The sequence below is a fragment of the Poromitra crassiceps genome (genome assembly GCF_964638095.1).
Source record: "Poromitra crassiceps genome assembly, chromosome: 7".
Taxonomy (NCBI): Eukaryota; Metazoa; Chordata; class Actinopteri; order Beryciformes; family Melamphaidae; genus Poromitra; species Poromitra crassiceps.
In genome coordinates this window covers 6,093,274-6,107,411 of record NC_139628.1, presented here as the reverse complement: position 1 = coordinate 6,107,411, position 14,138 = coordinate 6,093,274, and the positions used below count along the sequence as shown (strand labels likewise).

Here is a 14,138-nt window from a genome sequence, read left to right as displayed (position 1 = left end):
TGTTTCAAAACGGCTCCAGACTACTGAAAGCGACCACGATTAAACGCTAGTCTACGTAGTAGATGTCAAACAGAAACTAAACTAAAAAAGAGGGGAACTAAACTAAAGCAGCCTACAGCCTTTTAAAATGTATTTTCCTGGTTCACTTTTGATGGGGAGGAGAAGGCACTAAGGCAGGTGAAGTGACACTCACCACCACCTCCGACGTAGGCTACGCAGCTGCTGCACTGACGCCGTCTGTGACAAGCGGCTTGTCGGGATTCCCGCAATCCTGCGCCCAATTTCAGGCATTGATTGTGCAGAAAAGGAGAGGGCGCCTGGGCGCACACCAGCGATTTTTGTTTTTTGTTTGTTTGTTGTTTTGTGAGGGCTACAGAGCGCCCTAGCCGAACTGGCGCCCCAGGCAGGAAACTGTTTCGCCTGTAGGGCGAGCCGGCCCTGACACACACACACACACACACACACACACACACACACACACACACACACACACACACACACACACACACACAAACACAATACAGTATACACACTTGCCCAAGGGCACCCATAATCACAGGCACGTGAGGTGGTTCTAAAAATCCAATTATCTCAAAACTCTCTGAAAATCTCTGAAACCATGCTGTATTCAACTGCTAATGCCTACATAACAGAACATGATAAAAACTAACTATTTTAGACAGAGAAAGCACACATTCTATAAGTTCTTTTGAGATATTTTGTGTTCACAAAGTCGTAGCAGAAAGGCTAGGACTAGGCTCTTGAAAGATGAGCCAGAATCCTCAAAAAAACCCTTGGCAGAAGCTACCTATTGATTGGAAAAAACTGTTGGCAGTGAATGTGTTAAATACTTTTTAAATACTTTTTATCTAGCATTTTTTAGCTCCCTGTGGCACTGTGGCACTCTGCTTTTTTAACAGGTTCCATGAATTGTCTTTTAAAATGTCGTTATTATCCTTTTTATTACTTCTTTGTTTTGTATGTATGGAACTATCTGCATCTACAGTATGTTTCTGTGTCTATGTGAGCACTTCTGCACCAAGACAATTTCCAATCAACCATGTGTTGAAATGGCAAATAAAGTTATATTCTATTCTATTCTATTCTATAACGTTATCGTCTTTTGTTGATAATGAATGTAACAGTCGTAAATATGCCTAAGGTTACTGTCTGTTATGCTTATTATGGTACACTGTTTGTTCAGTTTGGTCAACTATTAGACGGTACCGGGGGAGAAGGCTCTGACTGCAGTTAGCTGCAGTGGGACTGCACATTAGTATAATGTTAGCTTGATGCTAATTGCGGCTAACTAATATTGATTTATATTCATAGAAATTACCACCGGGGCTCCACTAATAACGTTACCGTCTTGTGTGGATAATTAATATAACAGTCGTAAATATGCTTAACGTTACTGTTATGCTTATGAAACATTGTTTGATTGTTCAGTTTGGTCAACTCCAGGCATTACTACAGGGGAAGCAGGGTAGTTCCTGGCTCATGGTAACGTGATTATCCTTATCCATTTCCCCGCAGCAAATGCAAGCCAAAACACGACCAAACAGGCCACAATAACATCTAATAATTCATCCAGAATCCTTCCTGGGCATGTCGAGGCTGATCTGACTGATAAATTGTCTAGGTTGCTGTTTTCAAGTGACTTTTATGAGTTAATGTTACAAAGCAACCAACAGTGTGCTGTTGCCAGGGAGCTGCTTGTGCGAGTATGGTGCCCGCGCGTCAGCTCGTTCAAACGCTGCCTGCAGTTACTCCAACGGCCACTGGTGTCAGTAATAGTTAGAACTTACGGATAGGACCTTTAATACTGAAATTTCAAAATTTCACAGAATTACTTTTTTCACAAAACTTGCACTTTTTTTCTCAAAATGGAAACTAATTCCCCCCCCCCTTCCTGTCATTGGAAACAAAACAAAAAAAATCCTCATGTCATTTTTATTTTTCATCATGCATGGCCCTAATACTCCGTCATACATATCAAATGTTTTTTCAAACAGTTCACCTTTTTTATGTTTGAGTTTACGTATTTTCCTTTTGATGAAGTCTATTAGACTGTTATGTTTACTGTTTTTTTTTAACTTCATGTATTGTTTTAACTGTTTGAAATAAATCGTTTCAATCAATCAATCAATCAATCAATCAATCAATGAATCAATCAATCAATCAATTAATCAATCAATGTTTACAGACACCAAGAATTCACAAAGGAGAATAAGCAGCATCTTCTCTATGTCTGTCTCTGTCTACAGCTGAAGGCAGAAAGTATCTGACTTGATCTAGATGCTGTGAATTCGTCAGGCAAACATCTTCCGAGGTAAAACATATTTTTATTTCTGATGGAGCAAAAGTGCAAACCATAAACAGGATATATATGTCTGTAAAAATAAAGAGTAACATTTTAAAAGTTTCAAGAGATTTTAAAGCCAGGTCAAAAAGTTCAGTGCATTGTATACTTGACATTTTCAGAATCAGAATCTATAAAATAAAGTTGAAGTTGTGTGTCTGCGTGTCTGTATCAGGGTCGGAAATTAGCGAGGGTTCAGTGCAAAACACATGATCTGTATATAAATGGGAGCTATCTGTCTGTATGTCCCACTGATGACATCATCAGTGATGTCATAAATCCATAAATTCACTCACACACACACAAAGTCACGAGAGAGACTGAGGGAGAGGCAGAGAGACTGAGGGAGAGAGAGGAGAGGGAGAGGAGGAGAGGGAGGGAGAGAGAGGAGCGGGAAAGAGAGGGGAGAGAGAAAGAGGGGGGGGGGGAGACTGGGGGAGAGAGCCGTTTGTCCCACTGATGACATAATCAGTGATGTCATAAATCCCACTGATGACATCATCAGTGATGTCATAAATAAAGGTTATTTTTCACTGGGGTAGCTTAGTATTTGCCTATATAATTTGATGGGGTTGCTTGTCAATTTTCAAAATAAATAAACAAACACGACCTGGGCTACAATATAGCTCGACAGCCCACTTCTTGTTCCACAAGAAATTTCCCCATTTCATTTTCTCAATTTTTTTAGACAATTTGAAAAATCCTTATATAAAGAGTTTTAAGCCTGGAACCAAGCCAACCAGTCTTCCAGATAATTGTGAGTGACCATGAAAGATTACACTTGCAGCAAAAATAAAAATAAATACAAATTTGCAATAATTTTTATGTTTTATTTATATTCTTTGCTCCAAGTGAAATGTTTCATGGTCACTCACGATTCTCTAGATGACCGGTTTGCTTGGTTCCTTTATATAAGTGTAGCACGCACCTCCTAATACTGCTGGTAGTGGAGGGAGTGCAGTAAATTATAGTTAGTAAAGGTTACAAATATTATTTGTAACGTTTTATTTTCACCATATTATTTGTCAAATAATATCGGACAAGTGGAAAACAAGTGTTGAAAGCAGAGTTGAATAGAGATAAGAAGATTTGATAGGCTAAATCTGGATCTGGTTGGTTATACACAACATGAAGTATCATCAATCAGCCTTTCAAAACGTTCACAATTTAATTTGCTGAAGATTCTGTGTTTTTTATTTTTGACATTTCTTACAGCTTTCTGCCATTTTATAGTGGATAAAGTTGGTTCTTACAGTTGAATATTTCCTGTGATTTTACCAGGGAGCAACGATGGCGACGAATAAAGAGAAGCTCTTGCAAACGCTGGAGGATTTGAAAGAGGCAGAGTTTGAGAAGTTCAAGTGGTTCCTCCAGCAGGCTGACAGCCTGGGAGGCTTCCCAAAAATCCCAATATGCCGACTGGAGAAGGCAAACAGGCTGGAGACAGTGGATGAGATGGAGCGGACCTACAGCGAAAACATGCTGGTGGTGACCGAGAAGGTTTTAATGAAGATCAACAGGAAGGATCTAATGCAGAGTTAAGTCATGGGAAGATTAAAAAAGGGGACATTTGAAAAAAGATAGAACTCATCTAAACTTATGTCTTATATAAAGTGCAGGCTATCATTGTATCTACTTTTGTTGACCTACATCCAGACAATATATGTGAAGAGAGACAGGCAGCCTTGTGAGAGTATGTGTTCATTGTATTGTATTTGTGTTGATGTAATTTCTATGGATTTTAATAGACAGTTGGTAAATTCTCACTTTAGTCACCTTGTACATGGTGCATCATCACTTTATCCATAATCCCAGTAAAGAACCTCAGGGGTATCAGGGCTTTCATACAATCACTACCAATGTGTGTATTGTCTGAAAGGTTTTCCCCAAAGTAGTTTACATACATGCACATAACAAACAGCAAATGAGAAGTGCAGCTAGCTGCTTGGTTAACATATACGTTTTTGGTGCAACCAGAGCTTTATGGGGATCAGCACAGTGTGGAATCCGATTGGTTGCATGCAAGTCCTGGTTGAGTAATAATAACCGACTCAACAACAGCTACCTTATACCTTACACCAGTCAAGACCTGTTGCCAACCCAGCAGTAATGAGCTGAATAGAGTCTGTTGAGTTGTGAATGTGTAAATTATCAGTAAATGATTGCATTACTCTTTACTTGCCTCTCATTGATTTCCTCTGTTGTTTATTTATTTAGAAACGTCTGCAGAGTGTCAACGTCAACACAAATGGAATATGAAGGAGAACTTTCAGTATGTGTTTGATGGGATTGCTAGAGCAGGAAACCCGACACTTGTGAATCAGAATTACACGGAGCTTGACATGACAGTGGGAGAGAGTGGAGGTGTCAATGATGAACATGAGATCACACAGATTGAAGCAGCATCCAGAAGCCAGAGACCAGAAACACCAATCAAATGTCAAGACATCTTTAAACCCTTACCTGGAAGAGATAAACCAACCAAAACAGTGATGACAAAGGGAGTGGCTGGCATTGGGAAAACAGTCTTAACAAAGAAGTTTACTCTGGACTGGGCTGAAGACAAAGCCAACCAGGATATAGAGTTCACATTTCCATTCACTTTCCGAGAGCTGAACCTGCAGAAAGATAGAGTGTGCAGCTTGGTGGAACTTATTCATCGCTTCTTTCCTGACACCAAAGAAGCAGGAATCTGCAGGTTTGACAAGTTTAACGTTGCGTTAATCTTTGATGGTCTGGATGAGTGTCGACTTCCTCTAGACTTCCAGAACAATGAGATCCTGACTGATGTTACGGAGTCAGCGTCACTGGACGTGCTGCTGACAAACCTCATCAGGGGGAAACTGCTTCCCAAAGCTCGCATATGGATGACCACCCGACCTGCAGCAGCCTATCAGATCCCTTCTGAGTACATTGACGTGGTGACAGAGGTGAGAGGCTTCAATGACCTACAAAAGGAGGAGTACTTCAGGAAGAGATTCAGAGATGAGGAGCAGGCCAACATCATCATCTTCCACATCAAGACTTCACGAACCCTCCACATCATGTGCCACATCCCCGTCTTCTGCTACATGATTGCTAATGTTCTGGAGTCTGTGTTGAAAACCAGTAACAGAGAAGACCTGCCCAAGACCCTGACTGAGATGTACATCCACTTCCTGGTGATTCAGACCAAACGGCAGAACGTCAAGTTTCATGGGAGAACTGAAACAGATTCACAGTGGACGCCAGAGAATAAGGAGATGATTCTCTATCTGGGAAAACTGGCTTTTCAGCAGCTGGAGAAAGGCAACCTGATCTTCTATGAAGAAGACCTGAAAGAGTGTGGCTTTGATATCACAGCAGCTTCACAGTACTCAGGAGTGTTCACCCAGATCTTTAAAGAGGAGCGTGGTGGGTATGGGGACAGAGTGTTCTGCTTTGTCCATCTGAGCCTTCAGGAGTTTCTGGCTGCTGTTCATGTCCTCGTCTCATTCATCAACTCTGGTGTCAATCTGCTGTCAGAACCACAATCAAAATCCTCGTGGTCTCTGAAGGTAGGAGTCTCATCTAAACTAAATGTCCTCTACCAGAGTGCAGTGGACAAGGCCTTACAGAGTCCAAATGGACACCTAGACTTGTTCCTGCGCTTCCTCCTGGGTCTTTCACTGCAGACCAATCAGAATCTCCTACGAGGCCTGCTGAAAAAGACAGGAAGTAGCTCACAGACCAATCAGAAAACAGTCCAGTACATCAAGGAGAAGATAAAGAAGAATCTGTCTCCAGAGAGAAGCATCAATCTGTTCCACTGTCTGAATGAGCTCAATGACCATTCTCTAGTGGAGGAGATCCAACAGTACCTGAGATCAGGAAGTCTCTCCACAGGAAAACTCTCCCCTGCTCATTGGTCGGCTCTGGTCTTTATCTTACTGTCATCTGAAGAAGACCTGGATGTGTTTGACCTGAAGAAATACTCTGCTTCCGAGGAGGCTCTTCTTAGGCTGCTGCCAGTGGTCAAAGCCTCCAATAAATCTGTGTAAGTGCCTAGAAAACCAAATAGATTCATTCAGATATATTGCACCTTATTCATGCAGAATAAAACGTGTTTTCAAAGTTCTTGTTTGTCTTCTAATGCTCCTTCAGGCTGAGTGGCTGTAATCTGTCAGAGAGAAGCTGTGAAGCTCTGGCCTCAGTTCTCAGCTCGCAGTCCTCTAGTCTGAGAGAGCTGGACCTGAGTAACAATGACCTGCAAGATTCAGGAATGAAGCTGCTCTCTGCTGGACTGCAGAGTCCACACTGTAGACTGGAGGTTCTGAGGTCAGATCCATTTACTTTCTTTTTTTTCAATTTAATTGATGTCTCCAAACTAAGGTCTGTTCTGACCTGAACATGAGTTGCAAGCGAGAGAGGGAGGCCTGGCTAACTCCAACATCAAGAGCATTACAGTAATCAAGTCTGCTTGAAATAAAAGCATGAATGAGCTTTTCAAGGTCCCAGAAAGATTAAAAAGGGCTTGACCTTAGATAAAAGCCTCAACTGGAAGAAGCTAGATTTCAGGACAGAGTTAATCAGTTTGTCAAGTTTAAAATCACTGTCCATTTTCACACCCAGGTTGGTTACAGTGAGTCTTACAAATTGTCCTAATGGGCCCAAGTCCATGTGAAGGGAACCACTGGGACCAAACATCAGCACTTCAGTTTTACTGTCATTGAAATTGAAAAAGTTTAAGGCCATCAATGCTTTGATGTCGTTTAGACAGTTCAACAAAGGGTTCATGGAGTTGCATCCATGTATTCCAGGGGCAGGTCAATTTGTGTGTCGTCCGCGTAGCAGTGGAACAAGATGCCATACTTCCTGTATGAATGGACCTGAGGGGAAGTAAATAGAGAGCGAAGAGGATTGGCCCAAGAATTGAACCCTGGGGCACCCCACAGGGGAGGGGTGCTGAGGAGGACTCAGAGTCACCAAGGCTGACAGAAGACAAGTAGGACCTGAACCACTCCAGGGCAGTGCCTTTGATGCCGACACAGTGCTCCAGGCGGGAGCCTGTGTCGAATGCAGCTCTGAGGTCTAAAAGCATAAGAATGGCAGAGTCCCCAGATTCAGTTGCTAAAAAAAGATAATTAAAAACTTATAAAAGTGCAGTTTCAGTGCTGTGAAGGGCTTTAAAACCAGACTGGAATACCTCAAGAACGCCATGAGAATCTAAAAAAGATTGTACTTGTGTGAGTACAACTTTCTCTAAATTCTCTGAAAGAAATCTCAACATTTAGCATTGTTTTGTAGCTTATGTGAATTACTTTCCATGAAGATACTTCACTATTTCCTCTACTTGCAGCATCAGTTGCTGAAACCAGAAATAGCAGAAATGATTTCAAAGATTCTGTCAGAAAAGTGGAAAAGTCAAACTGAACCAAATTAAGCCACAGAGCTGATGACTTGCTCAACTATTTTCATTTGAGACAGTACAATTGTGCTTGCTGTGTGTGTGTGTGTGTGTGTGTGTGTGTTGTGTGTGTGTGTGTGTGTGTGTGTGTGTGTGCGTGCGTGCGTGCGTGCATGTGTGTGTATGTGTGTATGCGTGTGTGTGTGTGCGTTCGTGCGCGCACATGTGTGTGTGTGTGTGTGTCTGTGTAGGCTGTCAGGCTGTCTGCTCACAGAGGAAGGCTGTGCCTCTCTGGCTTCAGCTCTGAGCTCCAACCCCTCCTATCTGCGAGAGCTGGACCTGAGCTACAATCATCCAGGAGCCTCAGGAGTGAAGCTGCTCTCTGCTGGAATGGAGGATCCACACTGGAGACTGGACTCTCTCAGGTATGGAGAGGCAACATCTGCTAGAAGGCTGAGAGTCACAGACATTTTCTCTGACACAGTGGAGACGAATCTCTCAGCAATGGAGAGACAATGGGCTCTATTCTCCCCCTGGCCTTAAAGTGGCCTTAGGAATAGGCCAGAATGGGTGTTTCGGCCTTAAATACCAGCCTAAAGCGATCTTCCCAACGGGCGTTAATTTTGCGGTTAACGCTTTTCAAAACCAGGCCTTATTAACACCGGGGATGCACCCACGGCGTTATCCTATTTTGCGGACATGTCTTTCCAAACTCAACTCTCAGTTGTGTCTGCATGCTCGTCTGATACAGACTTCTCCCTCTCTCTCTCTTTCACTCACTTGCACTCTCTATCTCACTCACTCTCTCCCTCTCACTCTCAATCACTCTCTCTGCTGCTATCTCACTCTCTCTCTCCCCTCTCTCTCTCACTCCCTCTCTCCCTCTCTCTCTCTGTCTCTCACTCGCTCTCCCCCTCTCTCACTCTCTCTTTCACATCTTTGCCAGTCATCTTCTCTTCCCCTCCTGACTTACATGATCTTTGCTTCTAGGGCTTTTCTGACCGGACTGGAGTCGCTCCGCGGATCGGAGGTTGGAAGGGAAGAATGTGATTGGTTTACTGGAGATCACCAATCCAACACTTCTTGGCATTCTGGCTTTTAGCATCAAGGAAAAATTAGGGAATGCGCGTGACCACGCCCACTAATAGCTCTGCGTCCAGCCATAAATGCAAATTTAAGACCAGGGCGGAAATAGAGCCCAACGTCTGTTAAGGCTGAGAGTTACACACATTTTCTGTGTCACACTGGAGACTGCAGCCAGTGGCAACAATTTGGATATGGGCCGTTGTCATTTTATTTATTTTTTAAATGTATTTTAGTCCCTACCCCTCTCCCTCAAGAGGCTGTGCCTTTTGCCAGGTCACCATTGTAAATACAAATTTGTTCTTAATGACTTACCTGGTTAAATAAAAGGTTAAAAAAATGAAAAAAGCATGGAATCTCTCAGGTATGGAGAGACAGCGTCTGCTAGAAGGCTGAGTAAGACACATTTTCTGTCATACTATAAGCTCAGGAATGATGATTATTGTTTGTTTATCAAATATATTATATTGATCAGACTTTATGTAAATGTTCCCACAGTGTGGACCATGGTGGAGTGCAGATGTTGAAACCAGGTCTGAGGAAGTGTAAGTGTGTGTTTAATTCCCCCAAAATGAAAACATGAAATTCCTATTTAAATAGAAAGGTCAAGTATGTGTCATATATTTATTAAAATCCTACTGTGAACAAAGATGGCTGAAAAATGTTTCTTCATGAAACTGAAGAACTGAAGATCTGTTAAATTAACAAATAATAAACACAACAGACCCTGGCCACACACATTTTAACTATTTATTTATGTCCACATATAAGAAAATGGTACAAGGACACAAATAGTGGTGGTGAAGTAGAGTACATTCACAAAATGGACCAGTGGCATATAGGTCTTCACAATTCAGAACATAATACTCAGTTCTTGGGGATGCTATTTAGAAGAGGGGGGGGGGCGTGTCACTGGAGTGATTTGGAGTGCTCTGAAATAAAAAGCTGTGACCATTCTCTGATCAAAATATATTTTTCTTTGACAATCCTCAAGTGATTGGAAAAATATGATGATGAAAACAATGTTCACTCAAAATTAGGTAGAGCACATAAACAACTCGACTTGCACTATGAGATAAGAAAGGTCACATCTGGCCATGAAATAAAATATGAAGTTATAGCCGCAAGCGGTAATACCAAGGGTTCAAGCCTTGAACAAATGCTTAAGAAAGAAGAAAAGCACTCGGAAGAATAAGAATAATGAACATAACAAGGGTTTCCAGCCCCAAAGGGCACTGATGCACTGACACGGAGGGACCCAGACTTAACGCCCTTGGTGCATGGTGCACGCCTGTCAGTCTGGCGAGAGGCGCGCCAGCATGGCCCGAGAGTCCAGGTCGAGCCCCAGGAAGGATGCAACCTGCGCTGGGACGAGGCAACTCTTCTGCCAGTTCACTAAAAACCCCAGGGTCTGCAGGTGATCTGTCACCGCCCTGGTATGCTCCACAGCGCGGACCCTCGAGTCCGCCACTATGAGAGCATCGTCGAGATCGAGGAAGACGCAAATCCCACTCAAGCGGAGGGGAGCCAGGGCTGTCTCCACGCACACATTGAAGGTCCGTGTGCTCAAGGACATGCCAAACGGCAGAACTCGTAAGCTTTTCCCAGGAAGGAGATCCTCAGGTATTTCCTGTGCCTCCGAACCACGGGGACATGGAAGAACGCATCTTTCAGATCCATGGAAGTAAGAAATCCTGTGGCTTCAACGAATTGAAAGGCGGGAAGGGAAAGCATTAGGAATGGGAACCTCCCTCAGCGCCAAGCTCCAGAATCGGACGCAAGGAACCGTCCTTCTTGGGTACGGCAAGGTACCTGTGATAGAAACCCCAAGTGCTCCTCCGCCTTGGGGACCGAGCGTATCGCCCCCTTAGCGAGCAGCATGGTTGGGGGGAGAATTCGGGGGGAGCAGGGTGTGAGAGGCTGCGCCCACCTGTCACACGGCTAGCTCCGCAAATGCTAGGCATGCCAGGGGAAAGTCCTTCACGCAAACTCCGACTATAGATGCGTCCAGGGGATGCGCCAGGTCGGGCTGGTCCTCTTTTGAGCCAGAGAGCGAAGACGGGTGTCGTACGCCATTGACTGCGGGCTCGCAACGCCACTCGGCGGCCTGAACCGCTGTGGAACACCCTGGAGGCCGCACATAGATCCCATGAAGGCTCCCAGCCAAAGTCGGGCCCTGGGCCCCAACGATGGTGAGCCGGTGTCCGGAGGTGTGGTCTACAGGAGAGCTCCCGACCGATGACAGGAGCACGGTGCCGTCCATGGTGGGCTTGTCCTGGGCGCTACAAACCGAGGCCCAGCTGTGGCCATGGGCCAAGGTGAGCTGGGCGTCTTGCGCTGGCAGGGGCGCCCCAAAGAAGGGGGCAAAATTTACCATTTACCGAGGGAATGGGACCCAAGGAGAGCTCCTAACTGAACTCGGGCCCTGGACACCGAGGACGGTGGGCGTGTCCCTAGAGCTACAAGCCGAAGGCTGGCACAGAGCCCAGACCTTGGCGAGCTGACCGGTGGGCTTGACCTGGGTGCTGCAAACAGAGGCCAGGCCGTGGCCATGGACCAAGGTGCGCTGGGTCCCCTGCCAGGTTCCTTGCACTTGCAGGGGGCGGCCCAATGAAGGGAATGGGACCCAAGGAGAGCTCCCAACTGAACCCGGGCCCTGGGCACCGAGGACGGTGGGCTTGTCCTTAGAGCTACAAGCCGAAGCCTGGCACTGAGCTAGAGAGCTGCGCGGGCATGAAATCTCGGCCCGTGACATGCAGACCCGTGCCCGATCCGGCCCGGATGAGTTATGAAATTAATTGGCCCGAGCCTGTTGCGAGGCCCGAAGCCAATATTACGATATAATGACACATCTCTCTCCCTCTCTGTTCCGTGTCCTGCGTCGCCGCGCGGCCGTCCTGCAGCCTCTCTCTGTCTGTCTCTCTATTTGACTCTGTCTGTTCGGGAGCTGTCCACTCGCTGTACACGGACGGACACAGCACACATGGCTTATTTCTCTCTCTCTGTGTTCGGGACACACATGACACACGTGTGTGTGTTTGAATTAATTGAAATGCTGCTGTTAATCTTATTTTTTTCACTTGCCTTTTTGAGAATGAAGCAGTCATTATTATTGTTGTCATTCATTGTGTTCTTAATGATCTCACTTATTGTGTGTGTGTGTGTGTGTGTGTGTGTGTGTGTGTGTGTGTGTGTGTGTGTGTGTGTGTGTGTGTGTGAGAGAGAGAGAGAGAGAGAGAGAGAGAGAGAGAGAGAGAGAGAGAGAGAGAGAGAGAGTGTGTGTGTTTGAAGTAGGCCTACATTTGCTGAAATACAGTTCTTAATGTTATTTTGTTTGAGTTTGCTAGTTCTAGTGCTGCCCCTTTGTACATTGTGGCTGTGGCTGACAAAAGTTAACAATAAATTATGTTATTAGGAATAAGTGTGCCTCCTGCGTAAACTGTGCAGCTGAATAGACTGTATTTTAACGTCGGTCATATGGGGGTACTTGGAGAGCCAACTAATTTCTCAGGGGGTACTTGGTGTAAAAAGGTTGAGAACCACTGGTCTAATTTGTTTCAGTTTAGGGTTCCTTGACATGAAAAAATGTGAGAACAGTATGAGTGTGATAGTATTTGAAAAAGTAATAGTATGTCACAGAATTGCTGCAGTAAATGTTTTATAGTACAGTATTTTCAATAAGAAATTACTGCAAGAGATCAACAACAATCTACACGATAGCTGCTCATTAAGTTGTATCAAAATAAACTTTATAAACCGAAAAAGACACAGATCAAAAACACCTTAAAGGTCCATTCCGTCAATACTCACTCTTACTGACGCCGGTGGCCGTTAGAGTAACTGCAGGCAGCGTGTGAACGAGCTGACGCGCGGGCACCATACTCACACGTGCACAAGCAGTTGCCTGGCAACAGCAGAGCTGTTGGTTGCTTTGTAACGTTAACTCATAAACGTCACTTGAAAACGGCAACCTGGACAATTTATTGGTCAGATCAGCCTCGAGCTGCCCAGGAAGGATTCTGGATGAATTAGGGGACATTATTGTGGCATGTTTGGCCGTGTTTTGGCTTGCGTTGACTGCGGGGAAGTGGATACTCACGTTAGCACAAGCCAGGAAATAGCCTGCTCCCCCTGTATGTACGGTACCGTGTAATGCCTGGAGTTGACCAAACTGAACAGTCAAACAATGTACCGTAAGCATAACAGACAGTAGGCTAACGTTAGGCATATTTCCGACTGTGAGATTCATTATCAACACAAGACAGTAACGTTATTAGTGGGGCTGGTGGTAATTTCTATAAATATAGCTAAATCTATTAGTTAGCCGCGTATAGCATCAAGCTAACGTTATGGTTATAATAGGCACTCACCACCGCAGCTAACTGCAGTCAAACAATAATGTTCCATGACCATAAGCATAACGGTAGTAACGTTAGGGTTGCATTAATTCACACAAGACGGTAATGTTAGCAGAGTTTCTGACCAGGTGGTCAGATACTTGTACTACGGAGTGACAATAAAAATCTTGAATCTTGAAAACCCATTAGCAAGCAGCTAACGTTATCTGGTCAAAACCACATTACAGTAGCTACAAGCAGCAAGTTCCCTTCATGAACCGAAAACACAGTCCTGACTCTAGTTTCCCCCCGATGTCGGTCACATTGCTGCTGTCTGGCCAGACGGGCTTCATTAGATAAATATTTATTTATTTAGTGTGGACTTTTTCTGGAGTCTGTGTTGTTGTTTCCTTTTGCTAGCAGCGACGAACGTAACGTTAAAAGCTACTTTAGCCATTTCCTGTTAGCCGTCTAGGACAAGAGGCAAGCTCATGAACGCGCGCAGACGTCACATCCTCTAGCTGTGGCGGGAAATGCTAACCCCTTCGAAACTGAGGTATTTCCATGTATCTTCTGAACGACTGGTCGGAGAGAAACGCCCCTGGTCGCCATTTTTAAGTTATGTCAAGGCGCATTCACTCATTGCCAATAAAAAACAGTTTGTGCACATTTATTTCTCGCCAGAACCGACGGAATGGGCCTTTAACGCACACTGCAACATCTGGGTACGTCTCCAACTTACAGTAGATGATAATCAGCTGTGATTGGTCTATTTGCACAACTTCAATCAGCTGTTTCTCAGTAGCAATGAAAAGATACAAGACATATTGCGCTCTATCATCGCAAAGGCGGTAATTTTGCATTAAGGCCCGTTTTGTGCCAGAATAGCGCTGCGTGCAGCACTGTTTTGGGGCGTGTTGCCCCGCTGCGCTCTGCATCAACTCGGCACAAACGTCCAGATTGGGCGTGTTTAAACCCAAGTGTGATCATG

General features: G+C 44.6%; 1 protein-coding gene across 1 annotated transcript in view; it reads left to right on the top strand.

Moving 5' to 3' along the window:
* Positions 1-3,655: 3,655 nt before the first annotated feature.
* Positions 3,656-14,138, top strand: part of LOC310780017 (NLR family CARD domain-containing protein 3-like) — a 20,729-nt gene continuing 10,246 nt past the window's right edge. The window contains exons 1-5 of the mRNA XM_083640552.1: positions 3,656-3,899; positions 4,580-6,377; positions 6,485-6,658; positions 7,979-8,152; positions 9,309-9,355. Of these exons, the coding sequence (XP_083496678.1) occupies positions 3,818-3,899; positions 4,580-6,377; positions 6,485-6,658; positions 7,979-8,152; positions 9,309-9,355 (2,275 nt within the window). The 5' untranslated portion in view covers positions 3,656-3,817. The remainder of the gene's footprint in view (positions 3,900-4,579; positions 6,378-6,484; positions 6,659-7,978; positions 8,153-9,308; positions 9,356-14,138) is intronic.